Raw genomic sequence first — 22,675 nt, forward strand, 5'->3', positions numbered from 1 at the left:
AAAAAAAAACCCAGAGAAAATCGGGCTTCATTTTGAGGCCTGCAGTTTCTTCTTGCTGTCCTCTTCTTTGCACACACACACACACACACACTACCATACACATGCAAAAACGGATCCTCAAAGGCACCGGAGCGCATGCATCTTCATCAACTGTCAAACGAAAGGGGTAGGGTTTTTTTCGGGTTTCGGGAGGACAAGTGGGGCAAGTACGACGATGCCGGCAACCGGAGGTCTCAAACAATTGTACCCCATCACACACACACACACACACACACACATATATGGAAAGGGGAAGCGCCAAGGCAAGGATACCGGATTGGTCTTTTGTGCAAATAATGGGGCGTGTACGGTGTCACTCACTTGACGAACCCCTATTTAGGCCGTATGTGTGTGTGTGTGCAAAAACAAACGGACTTTATCCGAAAACCTCCCGCCCAGTGCAGCAAGCACCTTTGCGGCGGAAAGCAAGGGTGATTGTGGAGAGGGCGGGAGCCATTCTTTTCCTACTTCCGCCCTGCGAACGACGGCGGCGGCGGCAGACGACGAACGCACGTTTTGTTTGGTTTTGTTAGGGGCAGAACAAAATCAGCATTAAAAAAAAAAACACTCATACACACACACACACACACACACAATGCAGCTCTAGTTTTTGCGCGATTTTTTTTAATTTTTTTTGTACGCCCTTTTTTTCCCCCATTTCTTTTTGCATTCGCACTTTGGGCGGCGGTGTAGCACCGCTGTTGCTTCCCTTGCGCAATGCTTCTTCAGCGGTGTGCCTTTGTCGCCGGTTGTGTTTGTGTGTTGTTTTTCCACCTTTCTTGTTTTGTGTGTTGTTCTATGCTTCTTCTTCTTCTTTTGTGCCCCCCCTCCCCCCTCCCACTGTATTTTTCCTTCCAATGAGCGCCAGCGACCAGCCAGCGGACCTCTCGCTTTGGCGGACCGCCTTCAGACCCGCTCGACAGTGGGTTTGTGGTGGAAATGAAACTGAACCGCGGGACCCCTTAAACCCGAAGCCTTTCGGGTACGGTGAATGATCGACAACAATCGGCAGTGCAGACGCGGCGGGGACGCAACCGTGGGCAACTCTGTGCACCACTCCCCAAAGCAAAGGCGCACACACAGCGCGAGGGTAATTAGAAACGATGGGCACATTTTGCAAAACTGCACCAAAATGGAAGTACGGCGAGCTCAAAATGGCGCTCCCTATCCGTGTATATGTGTGTGTGTGTGTGTCAATCATGGCAAATGTACGGTTTGTACTGCAGCTTTTGCGAAGAATATACTTGGAACAGGGTTCAGCAAGGAATTAATGTTGAAAAATGTCCTTTTAAAAAGGTCCTAGTTATCTATTCAAACTATGCATAGTTTGTTCTACGGAGGAGATCATTAAGGATTTATTTGAAATCAAAATGTTATTTCATTCTTTCCGTTATATGGCTTTGTACTAGATATTTCTTTCGAAGAATATTTAAGATTTTATCATATCAATCTAACCAAATGTCTAACCTTGTGTGGTTTACAACGAGTGTAAAGGTGCAGCAAATAAATGCGTAAAATATAATTTTAATAGTCGTAATTAAAGAAAACAATAGATAATCAATAAAAAAAATAGGGGAAAAATAGAATAACTAGCAGATACCACAAAACAAACAACACAACACACGTTTTAATCGCTAACATGAGAAGAAAAAAAGGAAATGAGCAGAGCGGTTCAACCTGTTTTCCTCCTGCAGAACGTTTAAGAAGAAGTAAGCAAGCGAAACGTAACACCGAAATGAAATAATAAATCTTAATCCCAACATAAACAAACGCATTTCACCACCACTCAATGCCGAACAATGCGCAACAGCTCAGCGCAACATCAAGAACCGTTTGCCATAAACTACGGCTCTCCCGGGCCCGTTCGACGAAAGAAAAACACTACCTCAAAAAAAAAAAAAAAAAAAAAACAAAATCCCCGCAAAATTGCTACAGTAAGCAAACGTTCGACAGGCCGTTTGAAAACCCGACGGCGAAATAACAAATAATATTCGCCCGGGCCCGTGGAGTGCGTTCGACCGGGACCGTACACGCTCGGCCGTATCTCCCACTGGGTTGTGGTGATTATTTATTTACCATAGTTTAATCAAACGACAGTGTCAGCAAATCGGGACGCACCGCTGACCGCTGCACTGCTGCCAGCAAATGGGGAATATTTGTCGCTTTTCGGGGGGAGGGGGGGCTGTGCGTGTGATTTTCTTGGGGATCGTTTTGTGAAGGGGTTTTTTTGGGTTTCTTTCCTGCCTTTGCCGCTACATTCATATCTTACCATCGGGTGGATTGTACAGGAGGATGGGCGGAAGAGCAGTGGTTGCAAGTAAACAGCAAGACAAGTTCCTGATGCACCCGAGAAGCCGCGAAGGGATACGAGGGGACGCGCGAGAACACCCATCGATCGATTACAAAGATGTAGATAATGCGGTCCCGTGCAGTGCATGCGACGGACAGCGGCTTCGGGCAGGGCTGTAGCACCAGCCGGCAGAGTGTTTAAAGTTTATTTGTTATTTTTTCAGGCTTTGTGAAAAAAAAATGTGCTGAAATTCGTTCATTCAGCTAACTGAGCCCAAACTGGAAAACATTATGCGATGGAAATTATTTTTCAATATTTTTCCCAGACTGCGTTCGACAGCCCTGCCATACGCACAGAATTTGTTTTACTTTTACTAGCAAGCCTTACCTTCGAACCAGCACACATTCCAATCAAAACTGCCCATCTTTTTCGATCCTGAATGCGCAACCTGATCCGTCGCGGATACCACCGGCACAGCACCCTCCCACTACCAACTGACGCATGCTTAGTGTCCCGAGTAAGAGACATTTGGGGCTTGCGGAAGGCAAGTGAAATGTATTTATAGCAGCAATGTATTGTTGCGCTTCCGACGAGGTTCTCACGGTAGCAGCAGGATCAATATTCACGCAAAATAGAAATCAACAAACTGTCATCATCATCTCAGCGAAAAAACAAAAGTGAAGAAAAACGTATCCGCAGACCGTCAGTTCGCTTTGTTATAATATATTTTAAAAGAGCTTTATTTTACAATGATCTTGAGTCAGTCTTTTTACACAAATGTACACTTGTTTGCATTGTTTTTTTGTTTTACTATATATATATTACACCTCTCTTGCTTTTCTCACCCTCGTTCTCTTTCTCTTCTTCTCCCATGTCTTCTCACTCTCTCGCTCTCTCCTTCACTCCATATATTTCTATAGAGATTCTCATTGTTTTAATTTCTTGTTCTACTCTAATGGTTTTAGCAGTTAGTTACACTGGTTTTGGACCTTCCGAAAACGGGTTTCCTTTTATCCATTTCCTTCCGCTTTGTTACCCTTTCTTTTGTGCAATTAACACACTCCCACACATGCGACAGGAAAAAAAAAGAGCCAACACTGTCTCGTGGTGCCCACCCGAACACCAATATCACTTCCAACTACCTCATCAGTAACCCTGTTTGCCTTCCATTCCATGCGTTCGCGACTTACTCTGATCGGTCGGCTCGCGATTCAGTTACATCATTTCTTTTTGATTTGGTTATCTACTGTTACAGGATGCGTGCTCACCTTCGTCCCTCCTGCAGAGGGACCAGATCACTCGCAGAGAGCTAGTGGGCGCACATCACACTGCCACCCAAAATGCTGCCCAGGGTCATGCGTGTGACACCTGCGTAATTTGGTTTATCATTTCTTGCTGGACGTCTCCATTTGATCGGGGAAACGTAAACGTAAAGGGAGAACATTGGTAAGATTGTTTTTTTTGTGTGTGTGTGTGTGTGTGTGTGTTTTTGTTTGTTTATATCTAATATCTTCTTCTCATTATCTAGTTCTCGTTCTCTCTTTTTTTCTCGCTCTCTCTCTTTCTCCCACCGATAGTTTGATATATTTCATCGCTCATGTCACGGTGTTGTGCACCCCTGTCCCCGTTGTTAGTTTGTAAGTTTAAATTTCCAGCAATTTCAACATGTTTTAAATATCGACCAAAATGCCACATTCACAGAGGTGGTTCGAACACACGGACTCAGTACAGCTCAAACAGATACACAACAGAGAGACGGCCACGGCACCTTGGCAGACCCTTGACGAAAACCCCCCCCCCCCTAGAGCGAGAAGAACCTGGGCAATGTGCCAGCTTTACACATTCTAAGACTAGTATTTTATGTTTTTTTGTTGCTTACGTGCTTGCATCGCACGCCGTTGTCTCTTATCTTCTGCGCCCTTCTGCAGGCTCGTGTTAGTATAACTTAGTCGCGCACGAATTTTTTTAGCGAAGAAACTACATACAAAGAAGGATTGCGGGCAACCGGTATGTTCCCGCAAAGAGCCACACAAAATTCGGTAATGGCCACAGGAAAGATACTTCAGAAAGAGTGTTAAAAGGATAAAAAAAAAACAGAACTCTAAAACAAAGTGAGCGGGAGCAGAAGAATAGAGGCAAACTTACGCAAACTCTTCCGAGGGTGTGTGGATCATAAATAGACTATTTACAGCAGCGAGCGACGCCGGCATCTCGGTTCCGCATCCCTCTATCAAACGTGCAGTATCTTGGGCAGGACTTCGCTCTCGATCAGCAGCTCGCGGTCCTCGTACGGGCCCGGCTTCCGGCGCACCAGTATGAGCACGGTGAGCGCAACCAGCACGAGGGCCAGCAGGGCCACGAAGACGCCGAGGATGAGTATCTCCTTAGAGCTGCCGGTTGGGCCGCTCCCGACACCAGCCAGCTCGCCCGCGCTACGATCGAACGGCCAGAAGCCGTGGTGTCGAAGGTGTTGCTGCTGCTGCTGCTGTTGCTCTACAAACATCCTCAGATCGTCGTCGTCTACCGAGGGCGGTCGGTCGTCCTGGTCGGTGTCGACCCGGTTGGAGGTGATGGTGTGGATGGCGGAGTTGATCGATCCGCCCGCCAGCGGTGCCGTCTCGGTGGTGGTCGAGGTCGTACCCTGGAGACTCACGATCACCGCCTCGCTCGTGTCGACGAGCAGCGAGGCCGAGCGGATGAGTGCATCCGTTTCCTGGACGAGAGAGAGAGAGAGAGCAGAAACAGGAGACACGGGCAAGGGTAATTGCAACATTCAAACAGCGAAAGAGCTAGAACCCTACTAGCCATCGACACTCACCTTATTGCGGCAGGTTACGTGCACGTGGTACTTGGTGTTGGGCCACAGTGACAGCTCCACCTTGGACGTTTCCGTCAGCAGGTTGCCGGTCAGCCCGCCGCCCGAGATTTCCCACGACACCAGACACTGGTGGTACTGCTGCAGCTGCGGCTCGTCGCTGGGCGCAGCGGGCAGTGGCCGGGTCGCCAGCGTCTGCATAATGCGCGACACGCCGTCCCGAGCGCCGGGCACGACGCCGCCGTCCCGGGCGATCCGCGACAGCCGCTCCACGTTCTCGGAGGCGGCGAGCGGCGACGGTACGACCGGGTGCGGCTGATGCTGCACCAGCTCTTCCGGCGTCGTCCACTCGATGTCGGCCGTCACGACCGACTCGTTGCGTACCAGGCGCACCAGGCTCAGCAGCAGCCGGTGGGCTAGATCGTTCTCCTTCCGGATCTGGTGGTTGCGGTTGCACACGTCCCAGCACTCTAGAAGGAAGGACCGGTTAGAGAACTTCTGTGGAGCGGAAACTTCGCGAGCGAGGCGGTTGGTTGCGGTTGGGCAAACAGCAGGCTAATCTCGAAGATGTATTGTTTGCCGTAAGTAGTACTGTCGTCTCCAACAGAGGCAAGCAAAAGCCTAAACCCCAGACATGTCGTTCGGTTCAATGCAGCACGCACGGTTTCGTAACAGACTCCTACGCCCTAATTTCTTCCCCACGCTTTCACTGTACACTGTAAAGCTTTTAGAAATGATATCCCAGACACATCAGCCACCGTTCGTATTGCGATAGAGCACCCGCAGCAGCAGCAGAGCGCTCCAAATCTTGCATCTTAATGGCGCTAATGCAACACACATCGCACTCCAAAAACCCTAAGCGGTTTTTATAGAGTCCGCCTTCAACATTCCCACTCTCTAGCGTCTAATCCTTTACATCTTCTCACTCCCCCCCAAAAAAAAAAACTCTAACACCCGAAGAGGTCTGCGGCCTGTTCCGCTTCGAAAAAGGTGTTCCAAAAAGCCCAACAATGACGGCAACGAAAACAACACCAAGCGGACATTTTCTCACGTGTCTATGGTAGGCGTCCCGCTCCGACCCGCGATAAGCGCGCTTCCACCGAGCTTCCTCCGCCGGAACCTGTTTAACACTGATTGGGGGATGGGGTTCGGGAGCCTTTTTGTCTTTGCGCCTTATTAGCCTTTATCTGCGGGTCGCTGCAGGACATAGTTTATGGGTCTTCGTGGTTTCGATGGTGCGACGCCGTCGGCCGTTCATCTTCCCCGCAGAAGATCTCTCCAACCCGCCACCTTCGATGGACAGAGCAGGTGCGCCTGCCTGCGTGAGTGGACCCAAGGGACCCCTCTTTCGGTAAGAAAAACAGAGGTTTAAAATATTCCCCCTGCCTTGGGCCTTGGACTCTCCGTCGAGTTTTGATTGTTTTAAATATCGATCGCTTTCCCGAACCGGCTCAAACTTTTCGACTCCACTTCGGATGGCAATGTACAAGCTCCTTTCCAACGGGTCGAGAAAGGAATGTGCATCGACACTGCATCAACAAACCATTATCTCGCCCGGGGTGGGACAGCAGGCAGGCCTCCACCACCTTCGGGAAGGTAACAACAACAGCCACCTAAAAGCCCTGTGGCCGGGTGGGAGTATCTAATGGAATTGGAGCTTCTGCTACTGCTCTGCCCGACACACATCTTCCACACTTTCCAAGCGCATCGCCACATTAAGGGGAAAGCCTTGGTTAACTTCAGCTCCACATGCTCCAGAGTTGGGACTTTTGTGTACCTCCAGGCATGGGTGTGTGTGTGTGTGTGTACACAAAAAAGAGAAAATTTCATTCCCTTCAGTGGCCGGGCTGCCAGCGAAGTTTCAAAAAGCTACTGCTCATGTTTAATTGCTTTTCCGGAGCAGTTCCGTGTGCTTCCCTTTCCTCAAGGCTCGCTCCAAGATCCAAGTCCAAGTAGCCGAGCCCGGAAAAGGTGAAATTCTAGAGCCGGCACTTAGCATACTTCTTCGGAAGTGTGCGCTTCCCTTTGATGTCGAAAGTGTTGATCCGTCGTGCACTGAAGTAACCCACAAGTGTCCCCGCAGGCACACCAGGCCAAGCTCGGACGCTTTGAAACGCTGCTCGGGTCTTAGGAATTTCTAAACGAAAACAACTCCCGGAGTTATCATTTCTAATCGGAGTTGTTCGACACGAGCGTCAGCAAAACAACTTCAGTACAAATCCATCTCCCTGCTGCGGAGATGCCTTACGAATGCCTAACGTTTTGTCCAACGTGCCATCGGCGGTCTTGGAATTATCGCTTACCATTGAGCACTCGCGCTGCTGCGTGCAGAGGATGTCCTTTATAGAGCGCTAAAAGATGGCAAGAAGAAAGAGAAGAAAAACAAAGATTCAATTAATACAATGTAATAGAAATTAAATATCTCACAATGCTTCCGAGCATGACAATATCAAACCCTTTTTTTTTTTTTTGGTGCCCAAACGAAGTAGAACCGAATTCTACCCGCCTATTCCCAACATTTCAAACTTCCGGGTCAGGCTGTATATGCCCCAAACCCCTCTCAATGATACAACAACTTCCAGCTCAAGAATCAACTACTTCACACGCTAAATGACAGCTAATTGCTTCCCCTCGCGTTCCCAACTCTCTCTCCCAGCTTTCCCGTTCTGAACGCGGCACGGCAAAATCAGTCGCGCAGAAAGGACTTTCGAGAATCGAATCGAAAAAGCAAGCAACGGAGTGGGAACAGAATAAAACGACCCAGGGAGGGGAGCATAGTGTTGGAACGCACTGCCAGCAGCTGGACGTGCGCCAAACCAGCCGTTAAGTTATGTCCACCATTCAAAACCCGGCACAGTCTGTTTTCCGGACGATCTATTTTATTGTTTTTTCAGCAGTTAGTTCCATTGCTCCTCTGTGCCGGTGCCAAGGCTTGCCAAGGCTGCTCTGGAAGGAGAGGTACGGTTTTATTGCAGTTTTTTTTCCCTCTCGTGTTCTTCTCGCGCTATGAGAAGAGTTAAGATTATGTGCATTTGATTTCGGCCAATTTCTCGAAAGCTTTGTCGTTATGTTTCTGGTTCTCCAGCGGAGTTGGCAGTGTTGAGATATTCGTACTGGTGGATGTCGAAAATGTCTTGAATGCATCGTTGAAAACGAATTATCTGTTGGACAGTTAGCTGAACGTGCAGGAGCAGCTAAAATCGTAGCAATATCGATGAGTTCAATATCAAACCCGGTGACCAAGAATGTCACTGGGAACAATTGTCACCATGTACTTCACCTCCGACGAAGACAACAAAAAACCTGAACCAATGAAACTCACGGCAGGCAACAGCGATTGTATTAACCGTACCGGAGCGCCTGGTGAAGATACAATTAAGCGACTGTGCATCCCCTTTTCGACATGACCTACGGATCGTAGCACAATCGATTGTCAATATGGTGACTCGAGTTGCCTACTTCTGCAAAGGTTGGAAGGACTTTTCCCCCGTAGTCGCCGCTACTCATCCCAATGACAAGTTCAATTTCCGGACCACCGATGCGACCGGTCGGTCCGGCCTATTCCCAAGGTAGTATGGCTTGGAATGAAATTATGCCGACGGTTTAATCACCGTGTGTGTGTGTGTCTCGGACCCAAGACGACCAAAGACAATCGTCTTCCTCGTGGGCACATGAGCGAACGCGCACCGTCCCAGGCTCGACGCCGGACGTCTCTAACCCAAGCGACATACCGTCTAGTAACCAGACCGAGCATCTAAAGATCCTCCCCCCTGTGGGGAATGGTTTTGGTTGGATTCCTTCCCCTCACACCGTACAGTGGCTGGCAACAATTCTGCAATTACGTGGCTTTTCGATTAAAAGCACTTCCGTGCAGGGCTCACCCTCTAACGCCACTATTCGGGAAGGTGGAGCCAACGCCGGACGTCCAGTTGGTGCCGTGCTTGGACATATGCCCGAAACCCCCACGGAGCCCTGGTCGAAATGCAACCGATGCTCCATCGTTTAATTGGTATTGTTCGGCCTGGAAGGCATCCCCGACACGGCATCCCGGAAGTGAAGCGGAAGCGCATCACACGCGCTCCAGTCAGCAGGCACCGCACGGACATGTTGTGGCCTGGTTGGGCAGGCACCGGGGAGAGGAAACAGAGCGAGGTCTTCGGGACAGTTTTTCGCCCAAGTCAAACAACGCGCCTATCCCGAATTTGCGCGTGAAGCAATTGCCACTTACTCGGTTCGGTTACCGGTGGCATTGCGGGATATCGCGCGTCAAGTACCGGATCGGAACACCGCCGCCCCGTTCGCCTGGATGACTGCATTTCCCCCCTGATACCGTTTCTCCCCCGTGGGGATGTGAAAATCCGTGCGCGTCAGCGTCAGTGCGGCCCCCCACACACGATTTGCATGTCTGATGATTTTTCGAATTTATCCATTTCCGTACCGTAGCAGGGGAATGGCACGATGGCAGGATGTTTCACTCTGTATGTGTGTGTGTGTTTTTGGGGATGGATGTATCGCACTATCGAACAACTATCGATAAAACTTTGCCCACTTTGGTCGCACCAACGCTGCTGGTGGGCACAAACAAGGAGAAAAGTGCCACAACCCGCGAGCACTGCTCGGAACCCGCTTGTTGGTTGATGTTTCAATAATGCAATTGATGGTGAAGGCTTGCCTATCCCTCTGTGTGCATCTCCGCGACTCATCGAGCTTGAGAATGGGGAAAGGGTTACGCATCACAAAAAGGACGATGACGTTTCGCAACAGGATACATAGGTTCAATGCTGGATTTAGTTTAGATGCCTAAATGTATAACATAACTTGCTAAATAACATAACTTGCATGCTAACTAGTTGTTGGACAACAAATGGTTGATGGAATACATCATAGAACCGCTCTTCTGGTCAGGTAACTGTGATATTATGTTATTGGAGAACTAAATGTTTGGAGTTCCCGTGGTCTTGGTGCTCGATTGGAGAATAACAAAACTATTTGAAGTTGAAATGGAAGTTGAAACTTTGATTCGAGTAACCATCCCAGGCCGATGCTTCTTAGCATTTAGCAGCTCCACAACATTGACTAACGGCTCCATTGCTCTTCAAGACATTCCCAAAAACTTTTGGTATAATTTTATACCATCATATACTTCTTTCAATGAGCGTTATCAAGTCCAGAGTACAGAATGTGACGTTGCCGCCTTCAACTGGTTTGGTTCGTTCAATCTTTCTACTCACGCACGTCTTTCCCTTTCTTTTACCTTACTTTGAACCATTCTGCAAAGGGATGTCTCCTTACTTTTCCCACCACAGCTTATCTTAGCGCTTGTTCTCTTTTTCTAACACTCCTACGCCCGCCCTCCTGCCCTAACAACGATCAGTTCTATCTCGCTCTCTTCATCCACATCAAATCAAGCCGCAGCATCAGCGTTAAGGATCAAAATATTATAAATAAATTCAGTACGCTCTCCCCCAAATCTTTGCCCAGTATGTAGCCGGAGACGCGCGATAAGACATTCCGCCCTTCGAGTCCCGCCTCTCGCCTGGACAATGAAATTCGATTCGTGTCCGTTAACGACGACCGATCAGCATTTATTGCCGCCGAATCGCCAAGCTGAACCGTACCAAAACGGCACCGACACCCGCCACGAGGAGCTGCTTCAGCATCTTTCCATGCTGCACTGCACCTCATCTCATCCTCCGTGAAGGGAGCGAGAGAGAGAGAGATAGAGATAGAGTGAGAGAGATAGTACTGAGCGCATTCACCTCACGTACAACACCGACGACGGTGGAGTTTTTGGGCTACTTTTTTGCTTCTATTTTATCCTTACCACCCCCTCGAGTGACATCCCCGACGATGGCAACGCGGCGCACTGATGTACGTGCAAACCGGACAAAGGACGACAACAAAACCCCCGTGCTGGTGTGCGTAGTAAAGTTCATTTACCTACGCCTTACGCCACGCCGGCAGGCAGCAGGGTGAAAAAGGTGTGGGATATGATGGATTTTACACATTTTCCATCTTCAAAACCGACACGACTGTGCGAAGAAGCATTTCTTGTTAGACGTGGCTGCGTGTCAGAACGGCACGCTTAGTGCAAACACAAAAAAAAATAATAACACAACTGGAGAGGAGCAAGAGTGAGATAGAGTGCAATTGCGCACTGAGGAGCGCACACAAATGCGAAAATTTAATGCGATACAGAAAAATACGGTGTGACAAACGTGTAGCGAAGAGCAAACCCCACACACGACAGAGCGAATGAATTTACACTCTTCACACGCAGACAAACACACTTCTTCATCCATGAGAACTGGAGGCTACGTTTGATAGTATAGACAGATTAGCAGAAAAAGTTTTTTTATGAAATATTTAATCAACGGTTATAGCTAGACCTTTGACCCGGTCCTTCTGCATGCTACGCCTGCAGCGAACGAATCAGAATAATCACTCGCTTGCAATCGATAACGCATAAGCTTGACAAGTATCGTCCATGCGCTTTAAAAATCGTTCGTAAATCCCGTTCTACTTACTTTGTGTTTTTATTTCTACAACTTCTTGCAATTCGTGGCTTTCTCAAGAGATCAGCCCAAAACACACTGCTTCGCTCCTATTGCACGAACTGCAAATTTCTCCACTCGTCGTATAAACAACTTGATAAATAAACATAAACCCACCCCCGCACACGGTGCGAACGTTCCGGATGCAGCCGATTGAGATAAATTTGCCAGCAGTGGCGGCAGCAACACTGCCCCAAAGTAAAAGAAAACAACAACATTCCGCCCAACTGCACCCGGCGGCATTTATGATCAGCGGCTTTGATTTATGCTCGTCAAGCTAATGTGCAGTTTCGCGCGTAGGTTAAACTGTTGGCAAAAATCAAAGGGAGAAGAGAAAGAAATTTGCGAACGGATGTGATGCATTTATTTATATTGTGCGCGGTGCTTGTTTTATTGGCCTTCAAGCTCGGCTGGATCGGACCTGGATCAGAGAAACCAATTGGGTCGACATTCTGTTGTTTTAGCTGCGACCGAGCAGGATTAAAATGAGCCTCGAAAGAGCTAAACTGCAAATCATTTTTTTCTTCCAAAACCGAGCACAGACCCGGGATGCCACCAAACACCAACGCACATTCTTTCGCCCGAAATGCCCATTTTGCCCTCACCCTTGCGGACTGGCGCATCGGCATCAGTCGCTTCGCTTACCTTTTGCAGACAGCCCTCCCGGCAGCGCGTCGTCGACCGGGTCCGGGCCGGTGTCGGAACCGGCGTCGTCCCGGCGGCCGGCACCACTACCGCCGGCGTTGATCGGTCGTCGGTTGATGGTGGACGCCGCGGCTCGATCCGGTCGACCACGAACTTGGCGTGGAAGCGACGGGCCGCCGGGACGCTCAGATCGGACTCAGCATCGGGTGCGGCCAGCAGGCAGCCGACGAGCGCCAGCAGTACGCCCGCCCGGACCGCGAGGCTGGTGGCCGAGATGGTTGAGCCGGCCATCACTAGGCGCAGACTGGAGACTGGAAACACTCAACACTTCACTCCCCCACGCGGAGGGAAGCAACAAACACGGCGCGTCGGTCTGTTTTTTCTCAATGCCGCACCACGGTCACAGCAGAACACTTTCCCACTACGGCCAGGACGCTACGAGCTTGGTGCCGATGGGCGCAGAATTTTTTTCTCTTTTTTACAGCACAAGTCACCCACCGCAAGATTCAGTGCCAGTAAAATGTTATCACTTCTGCTCGTTGCGACGAGAGAATCGAAGGGAAATTGGTGAACCAACCACAAACAGCAGCAAACACACGGAGCGGAGAAGACCTTTCACCTTTAACACTGCCGCACGTGGCCACCGGGATCCGGGATTTTCAAACACATCACTTTCTATTCAAACCAACCAAACGGGCAAATGTTGCCACTGGGACACATGCACACTTTTCGCAAGAAACCACCGCTCGCAATCAACAACGATTGATGCACACGCAAGACACACCGGGGGATGCTTTTTTTCCCCGCTTGTTCTCAAGTTACTCGGCAAGCGATGTGGTTTTGTCAACTGTGCGTTGAGTTGAAGTTGATTGAAGACAGCAATCGCTGGCGGAACTGTTTACTGCGGCCAGAAGACAACACGACGACGTGCCTCGCGCACAGCTACACAACCGGGCGCACGGGTCTTCACTTTTCCAACACGGAGCTTCGGACCTCCAGGGCGAGGTAGGACTTGCTTCGACCGATGCACGAAAGAGATTGAACGGCTCGGCCGCTTTCAGGCGTGTTGTCAGCTCCCCAGCTCTTGCGGAGCGCTCTGAGTGCCACTCACTCTCACGCACTTTCGCTCTGCGCGCTCTTGGCACTCATGCGTGTTGGCTCTTTTTTTCCACTGCAGTGTAGGAGTCACTCACCGCCACGGGGCCACTCAACCCTCTCTCAGCATAACGTTCGTGAACTGTTCGAGTGGTAGCATGAACAAAAAAAACTGCTCGATTTTTAATGGTTTTTTTTTTGTTTCATAAACATTATGCTTTATGGCAAACTGCTATGGATTCTATAGCTGTGTTCGTATTTATACAAATTTCTTTTTATTAGAATTTAATTGGTGCAAACGAAATCACCAGGGCTTTGTTTCTCATTCCTGCAATAATAAACACTCCTGGCGATAGAAGGTCGATTTTTTTCGAAATAAATCCTAAATATTGAACAAAACACCATGCACAGAATATATAAACTTCATCGAATATAATTAAAGCAATCTAGCAAAAACTGTTATAAATTTAAAAAAAAAATATTTTGCAAAAAGATCCTTCAGGTTCGTCGCTTACATCCCGCATTTGCTCATCGGAATCTTTCTGACCTTTATTGCCGTCCCCGCTCCAGCTGCTACAGCAAGTGTCGTCGGTTTTTTTTGAAGCATCCAAAGCTCGCTCCATCCGATGCTAATTTGCTGCCCACCGGCCCGCAGTAGCGCGCCGGACTCGGACAAATTTACACCACGCAGGTTCGAGCCCTGTTGTGCGGTCACGGTAACTACGATCCACGGTGCAAGATTGCGCACGAACCAGAAGGAGAGAGAGAGAGGTGATGGGAGATCGCACCGAAAATGGGCAAACCATTCGACCGAAGGGTTTCGCGACCATCCTGCCAGGGATTAACAGGTAACAGGAGCAAACAGACAACCCGCACCCCCCCCCCCCCCCATAAATCCGTGCGAAAGGCCGCGGCGGATGCGGCCGGGCCGAACGCGCCGCCCTTCATTCTCAGCTTTTCTTTCTGCAGCCCGGAAAAACGGAATGCAGCAACGGTATATCGATTGGAGTCGAGCCCGCAGAAAGTGAACATTCGTGTACTGCGTGTCGGGATCGACACCACACGCAGCAGGGCGGCAACGGTTCCACCGTGCACCGTGCTTCATTTGCGTTTGCGCCCGCAAAGGGAGTGGGGGGGGGGGGAGAGGGAATCAACATTCCGTAAGATGGTGCCAGACAATCACAGCAAACCGTCAAATAAAAGGTCCTTTTGGCAAGTCGCTCGACACATTCCCGCACGGGCGCGTGTACGCGTGCTTGGATGTTTGATTTTCGTCGCTAAGGGTTATGTTATGTCGTGTTGCTTTCCTGCCCCATCCCTCCCGAGCCATTACATTGTTGCAGCCGCACAGTCAGTTTGACAAGTTTAACGGAAAGCGATAGAGCGTTGCAGCCAGGGCAATGCAAATGATGGGGAGCACCGTTGAATGGGGAAACAGCACACCAGGATTGTATTTTTATTTGTTTGTATGTTTTCGACATTTTCTGTTCTACTTCCAGTATTGATTCACGGAGTTTACCTTTGTTAAAGTACATTTTATGCTACAGGATCTCATTTTCTTCCTCTTTTATGTTGTGTTGAGATTGCAGCATTTTCATTGTCTTCTGTTTTTTTCACTTTTCACTGTTTTAAGGGCTACGTTCTTGTTTACATTTCGTTCTACCTTTACGGCACTCACTTGCCTTTGATTTACACTTTATTGTTGTTTTGCTTTCAGCTAATTTCGTCCGAACTAATCTTGATGCTTCTCTAACTCGTGCAATTAAGACGAAATTTAGGACCGCAGAAACTCAAAACAGGCAATCCCACCAAATGTGTGCGTGTGTGTATGTGTCTGCTGCACAAAAAGGTAACTAAATGCAAACGAAAACCAACCACCAGCGCTGACAAGAGTGTGATGCATTATGCAATGAGCATTAACAAAAACAAACAAACAAAAATAAGGAAAGCAGGAAAACCCACTGTTCTCTAGCTCACAACCAATTCACTTTCGGATCGATCGGTTCACTTCCAAACATCGCGGTGGTTACGTTAAGACTAATTTATTATACATATTTACAATTCACTAACACCTTAATCCTATTCTAATCCTAAGTCTGTCACCAATATATACACATTTTAGATCCGTCTAGCGGATTGCCTACTCATAGGCGCAAACACCCACCGCTCCGCGGCAGCACAAACTATTTGTGAATCATTACCCCTTTAAGCCCGGCAAGCGATATTCGGCCAAAACGCAAATCAACCCGTGCTGCCTGCCCTCCCCAGCCACGCTGGCGCAAATGACAGTTTGCGCGCCTAGATGAGCGGGATGAGAAATCGGGCAGAGTGGGGCAAGGGGCCGCGCAAACGGGTCGGTTGGGCCGGCGCTCGGGACAACAATCTTGATCGCGCACACACAACAGTTTTACTACCTTTATTGCGCACATAAACATATTCATCGGTTTCGGGCTATCTTTATTTCTTATTTATCGAGCAATAAACGGACCGGCTCAGCTTAAGCCCCGGCTGCTGGGAAGTGGTTTGTGTGTGTGTGTTTTTTTCTGAACTCTCCCGAACCCGTTTCCCCCCTCATCATCTCACCCTTGCCACAACCGAGAGGGAGGGTTTTGAGTTTTAATCACTTCGCATCGGACGGGACGTCGTCTTTCGCGAAGACAACGTTAGCTCATCCGCGCGCGTATGTGTGTGTGTATGTGTGTGTGTTTTCCTTATCTCGTTCCTCTTTACTCCCATTTCTTTTAAACTGTTCCGGCGAAAGAGAGCGGCAGCGGGCGAGATCGTCCAGCAAGAAGTGGGGCTGCTGCTTCGCGATCACGATCGAATGTTACCCGAACCCTTTACCCCCTCCCCTCCCCTCAGTCAACCCATTGTGCAACCCCCCCCCCCCCCCCCCTGTGTCCTGCCGTTGGTTGGTGATGCGTCGCCCGTGTGCAGCCATTCCGCTTGTTGATTTTAGCGATCATTTATTTTATTCCATTACGTTTTGTGCACTTCGCTTGCCTGCGAGCTCCGCTTACGCTGCGCACTGTATGTTTTTCTTCCCCCGGGTTTCCCCGGTTGGCTGTGCCATTTTCGTTCCTCCGCTGCACGTGTGTGTTCTTGCTGCTGTATGTTTCGTTGCTCCTTCTTATGCTGCAGTTTTCGCTACATTCTTGCTGTTGTTTTCGTTTTTTTTGTTTTTCGCTCTCTTTTTTATTGATTCATTTTGTTTTATGTTGTTTCAGGTAATTGTTTCTTTTTTTTTGTTCAATGCCTTGAGCTACATTATTAATACACTGTTCTAGATTAAACTTTCATTCTATTTGATTTTATTCGAAAAACAAATGTTCTACTTCAATCAAGTATTTCTTCTGTATTTTTATCATTTCATTTTGATGCTGTTTCATCTTATCCAGTTTTGGTAATATTTTTATTTCTTTTTTTGTTTCTGTTGGATAATTATTTTATTTTATATTATTTAACCAATATTATTTTAATTGTCATGTTTCCCTTTTTTCCTTTCTCCTTCTTATCAATCTTCTCATGCCAAATAGTGTTTCTAATTCTTGCTTTGAAATGTTTTAAAGTAAAACTTCACGCTATATTTTTCGTATTCTTCTGGCTTGATCGTAACCCAATTGACATTTTCGAGCACGAAAATACCGGGAATTCGAGCAAATTCCCTTAAACTGGAGCCTTAAACTTCCCCCTTAAACTAATTTTCTATAGATCACTACTTCCATATTTTTTTTTAAATATCTTACTCCTCAAAAACCTTCATCTAACTCTTCTATTTCTATTGGGGCTGCCGTTTAATCTTGGCATTAAAAGTTCCCTGTATAATCGTCTCACTTAAGCACACACGCGCGCACCCGGTCCCCCATTAGCGTGCCGAAAAACGCACAAATCCCCATCAAACGCGGCCACCAGTAAGGCCCGCCAGCTCATATCCGATAACCTTTGTCTCTGACTAGGCGGTGGATTAGCTTCCTGTCCTGCATCACATTCTGGACACCGTAGCGACATAAATGGAACCAACCGTAAACTGCGTCCGCTTTTGTTGCTTTGTTTTTTTCCCCCCTGCGACTTCAAGTGCAGCCCGCTGCCCGTGTTCCGGCAAATGAGAATGCAAAGAGAAAGTTGACCGAAAAAAACACACACACTCAAAAAAACAATAAAACACGCACACACACACACACAAGCCGCGAATCCTAACCTCCCGAAACGGCGGGCGCGGAACACACAATCTTGAGCCTTACCGCGCGCCCGCGTCCACCATAAAAAGGGGAAGGCCTTCACCCTAGTGAATGAAGTGTTCCGGATTAGACCAGAATCCTCAGCCCGCAGCCACCTCTCCCTGAGGTGAGGCGGGAGCAGGGATAAAACAAACAAACGGTACAAGTGGAACACGCCGAACTACCGAGCATTGTCTCGGCCGGGACCGGTCGACCCACGCGCGACGGGGCGATGGAATGCTGTGGAGGGCGAACCGGCGGGCTGCCCACTCGACTGCAGCTTGATGGATTTATCGTCAGCTGTACGCTGATGGATAGCTACCTATTACCGGGCCTTCTGACCACGCACGCGCGCGCTCGCCGTCAAATTTATAGTGCCGAGCGCGAGCTTCCAACCTCCGTATAAGGGTGGACCCCTGGTGGAGGTGTGCTCGCCGCGGCAAAGGGTACGGATCACTCTAAACCGCACCAATGCATCAAGTAGGGAATGGAAACACAGGTGCACTTTTAAGCTAAAATCATACACAAACAGACACGGGATTGATGGGGGGCCGGTTGGCGGATTGTCTACGTGCGGCTCCTTTGGCCATTGTAAGTGCTGGCCGTTAAGCGTTCATTCTGGAGGCCTGTGCAGTAGGTGGATTATAAATTTGTTTAGGAAAAAAACGTTAATGACACAATGGAAGGAGTTGGAGGGAAATTAAATGTGCCATTAGAGATTAGTTTATTAATTTCTGAAAGGTTAGGAAGCACAATCAACCGAAGTAGAGCGAGCTAAAGGCATAACGAGCATTTATTTTTTTAAATAACATGATCTGAAACGACGAACTAGCACACAGCTAGCTACTTGAATACGTCATCTATGAAGAAGAACGAACGTTTAAATAGGTTCTCCTGGACAGTCCACTAGTCAATGGCTATGAATAATTAGGTCTTTGACTGTTACCGATCTCCTTCATGAGCTACGCCATAGCTGAGGATTCTTTTCGGGCCTCCAAACTGCTGGAATAGTACCTGATACTTCGGGTACATTGTGTCTGGCCAATCGTAGCCAGATCTTATTTATTGGCTCTGAACACGACTTGGGATTTCGTCTATTATCCTGTGGGTTATGCACCAACAAGATCAGCCACTTACTTACTTATACCGCTCTGCTCAGAACACTGCTGATCTCAACAGATCTCAACAGCTTAAAGCCTAAGATTAAGACCTAAGACCTCTTTTTGCAACTTCTCCGAGGAGATCTTATTCTCCACTCGTTGAAAGTATCATCTCAGATGTTTTAGGATGTTGTGAATGCCAGATTTGTTATATCCGTCGTACAAGACTCGAATCTAACAATGTAAAGTACTAAATGCAGGCAGTTATCGGAACGTTGCTCCTTAATTTTTTGTAGTCTCAGGGTTTTCAAATCAACTTATAACGCTCTACAATTTGTCCTGTATGCAGTAGCGTCGTTTGCCAATGTTTGGGTTCGAGGTTGCAGGATCTTAAAGCCTGGACTACTTCCATGTCCTATGAATAGAGCCGTCATTTCAGAATATATTGGTTGCCTTCAGAATAGCAGTGTAACTCGTCTACTGAATTCAACACGATCTATTTTTGGAATTCTGAATAAGTCATAAAGGCTCTAGGAGCGTGGAGTTCGTGTGAAGCTACGTTAGTAGATTCTTGTGCTGGTTGATACACCGGCAGTACTCCCAAAAAAGGTTCCACGCAGCGTAGATTGAAGCAATGAACAATATCTGTGCAGGTTTTTTTTGGAATAGCGTATTCTAGCTCAATGCACGAATAACTTAAACTCCACAGGCCAGCTGAGAACAGCTACATACGGAACGAAGGTACGATTTCACTTACTACTAGAAATGAGATGCCAGCACCCAATCCGGCGAGTGAAGGGCGCAACCCGTCCGGGTTGACAAATCGGCCGCAATTTTCCACACCACACGGGCGGTCGATGACGGATAAGGTGTGTGATTACAGCGATTACCGTACCCGGGCAGCCTCCTCACCTGCATCGGCATCGATTCAACGCGCACGATTCGCCACACAATTCGCCATCATCGTTCGTCATTCGCCAATGATACGCAAATGACATGCAGCGCATCGCAACGCAACGATCGCACATTTGTTCCGTGCCTTTCCCGACCTCCAAGCGTGGCATTCAATCGCATCAGAAAAGGCCGCCCGGTTTGGGGAGAAGGGGGGGGTCTAGCGGCAGAGCGTTGCGACAAAAGCTGATCGAATGTATCGTGGTGCCTCGCATGCTAACGCTTTTGCATTTCGATATGCACCCCGAGCTTAAATCGAACTCGCGGCGCTCAGCGCAAGGAAGGTGCTCTGCAGCATCGTGCAGAAGGGGGGACCACGCGCATGACAAATTGCCTCGTTTGCCCCCGAAGCGCGCATTTCTTCGCATTGCACCGAGCGCTGCATGCTCCTGGCGATGATTGAACGGTGTAGAAAGCATTTCTTCGCTCTTGTCGTTCTCTTCTCGGTATTTATATTTTTATTCGATTTGATTTTTGTAACCATGCAGATGACACGAATTTCTGAGGTTCCTCCTATGCAAAACAGTTGCCTTTCTATTGCTTTTGATTGGTTGCTTGTTTCATTTCGGAAAGCAGAAATTGAACAGAAAATAAATGAAAATAATTTGCTAAGAATTTCACTAATTTAATTGAAAGCACACGCTCCTATTAAGCACGACAACGCAAGAACATCCGCCTCCGCTCGTTTTACGAAACCTGTCCGGCTATTCGTTATGCTGGTGGCAAATATTTCACTAGTCTAAAAACAGGCACAAGAAGCAAACGGCACGAAATAAATCTTTTCCCATTTTCATTTCCTCCCTCAAAAGCCTTTTTGTTCACACGACCACAACGCACATCCTGACCGTGGCAGCACAGGACGGATTTGCGGAATGCGTGATTAGCGGATTGAATTTCATCGCCTGCTTGTGCTCGGTCTCGGTCAAGATCTAGTCCAGTTTCTAGCTCTGCTGTAAGGCCAGTGAGAGAAAACCATACCATTGCCTTAAATGGCCAATTGCGGGAAAGAGTTTGTTGTTTTTGTGTACGGTTTAGTCTTGAGAGCAATTTATTAAGTTTTTTTTTTTTTGTCAATAATTTTGTGGTGTTCCATTTTACACCTTTTTCCCATTCGTCTTACTATTCGTTAAGCTAGAGCCATTTATGCGAGAATGAGAAGATAACTGAACTTGTTTTACTTTTCTGTCCGTTTATGGCCGATTTGTGTTTGGGTTTGTGTTTATCGAAAAGGCCCGTTCTTCAAACGTATTTCACCCAAAAAACATGATATTCAGCTCACTGGGAGAGCCTCAAGAACTCAGGAACCAATGCATATTACAATGCCTGCAATACAGACACTTTGTCAACGAGCTCTCGCGCGTAAATGCTTGCAATACTTTGTAAAATAATGCTTTTAATAGACTGCAGACCTGTACTTCACTCCCATCTACCGAAAACCATTGGGCAACACTACTGTTCCCGGGTTTCCTGCTCGGTCCAGCATTAAGCCTCCAGGCAAAAGGTGACTCGGAAACGGGCAGCCCGGTCCAACTCGTTCACCCGGCGATCATATTCTTTAAGCTCCGTCTGCGCCTCATCTTTGTTGCAGCTCGCCACCCCCGGGCACTCCGCGCAACGCAAACCACGCTTCGGAAGGGAAACCCCATTCGGGACCGCCGGCCCGCGCCAGATCCGTACTCACGATCTCGCGGCAGACCTCCTGCTACAGATATTGAATTATTTCATTATCTGCTTCGTTGCGCCCGGCCCAGCCCGGCCCGCCCCGTAGTGACGACAAAATCGCTGTGCCGCGGGACCGATGAGAAACGGCGGCAATGAAACGATTACACAAACGAGAGGACCACCCGAAATGTGATGAGAAAGTCGTGCCACGGTCCCGGTCCTGCCCGCTACCCGTCGGGGGCAGTTAGCCATTCCGCTGGCCATCCCTGGCTGCCTCGCCACTGGTATTGGCTGTGTTTTTTTGTTATTCTTTCTCCCTTTATCTTTTCCGATCTTCTCACTGTCTAAAACTGTTGTCGGATGAGATGAGGAGAGGGTAGGAGGGTGGAGGCTTCTCGGGTGAGTTCGTGTGTCACGGGGACAAAGCTCGACAGCCGTTGCGAGCAATTAATGGCGGGCAATTTGAGTCGTTTTCGGGGGGCTCGCGGAGTTGACAGCTGCAATAATTGCATTGGATTCTAAGGCGCCATGCTGTTCAATATCATTGTCCGGGATTTATAGGTTGGAGTTTTTGGCTCGGAGGAATGCAGAATACATGAAGGCGTATGGTTTGGCAAGTTTAGATAGAAGTAAGGAGCAACTAGACGTTGTAAATGCTTTCCCAAAACGAGATCCTAAAACGTTTTTAGAGCCTAATCAATCATGTTGCTGTCCAAATTCGAGAGCATTTACATAGAATTACGTGGACGATTATTCCTGGAGTATTAAGAGTATTGTCTATTCATACATTGAACTTCTCTGACTAAAAACAACTTCCAGGCTAAGGCTCTATGCCTCGAAGTTGGTTAGGTTCTAATATACAGTAATGTCAAACATGTCCAACATACTCTTAGCAAGATACTTTTGTAGGCTTTGGTCACGAAATAACAAAACTCTGTTGGAGTAACTAAGTAACTAACAACTCTTGACTGGAGCTACGAATACTCCCCAAATGAAGGACAAACATGTAATTTGTCGCGGTTAGGATGTAGTTCACATTTTGCCAAACATTACAGATCTTAAAATTCTGAACCCAACAGTGTAGAATACGTCATGAGATTCCGAAACAAAAAACTATCCATACGTATTGCCCTGGTCTTTCCATATTTCTCCTACTCGGAGAGTCCCTGGACTTTCCAGCTATAAACCATGAAATCATGCTTCTGCAAAACCATAACTCATGATCCAAGCCTAATTTGATAAGCGCTATTTTAAATAGCTGCACCGGCAGGGTGAAGATCCATGCCTCCATTTACAATGTACCCGTG

At 48.1% G+C, this 22,675-nt stretch overlaps 1 protein-coding gene across 2 annotated transcripts; it reads right to left on the reverse strand.

Annotated features, from left to right (window-relative positions):
- Positions 1–3,288: 3,288 nt before the first annotated feature.
- LOC121593782 lies at positions 3,289–13,603 on the reverse strand. Of its 2 annotated transcripts, XR_006004848.1 has the most exons (5): positions 12,344–13,603; positions 7,448–7,495; positions 5,148–5,612; positions 4,475–5,042; positions 3,289–4,389 (listed from the first exon to the last, which is right to left on the reverse strand). XR_006004848.1 is itself a non-coding variant. In XM_041916450.1 (4 exons), the coding sequence occupies exons 1-4, from the start codon at positions 12,632–12,634 to the stop codon at positions 4,560–4,562; spliced, it is 1,287 nt and encodes a 428-aa protein (XP_041772384.1). In that variant the 5' UTR covers positions 12,635–13,603; the 3' UTR covers positions 3,289–4,559. The 2 variants fall into 2 exon arrangements, 1 of the variants encoding a protein (XP_041772384.1); XM_041916450.1 differs by having other exon boundaries at positions 3,289–5,042.
- Between the last annotated feature and the right edge of the window lie 9,072 nt (positions 13,604–22,675).

The sequence above is a fragment of the Anopheles merus genome, chromosome X, assembly GCF_017562075.2.
Source record: "Anopheles merus strain MAF chromosome X, AmerM5.1, whole genome shotgun sequence".
Lineage (NCBI taxonomy): Eukaryota > Metazoa > Arthropoda > Insecta > Diptera > Culicidae > Anopheles > Anopheles merus.

What these genes read in the sequence shown, in the direction of transcription:
- LOC121593782 (XM_041916450.1), bottom strand. Translation starts at nt 12,634, where the DNA reads ATGGCCGGCTCAACCATCTCGGCCACCAGCCTCGCGGTCCGGGCGGGC. An exon ending in AGCAGCGCGAGTGCTCAATG is followed by an intron (nt 5,613 to 7,447) that starts GTAAGCGATAAT and finishes TTCCTTCTAGAG; the next exon opens with TGCTGGGACGTGTGCAACCG. An exon ending in ACGTAACCTGCCGCAATAAG is followed by an intron (nt 5,043 to 5,147) that starts GTGAGTGTCGAT and finishes TCTCTCGTCCAG; the next exon opens with GAAACGGATGCACTCATCCG.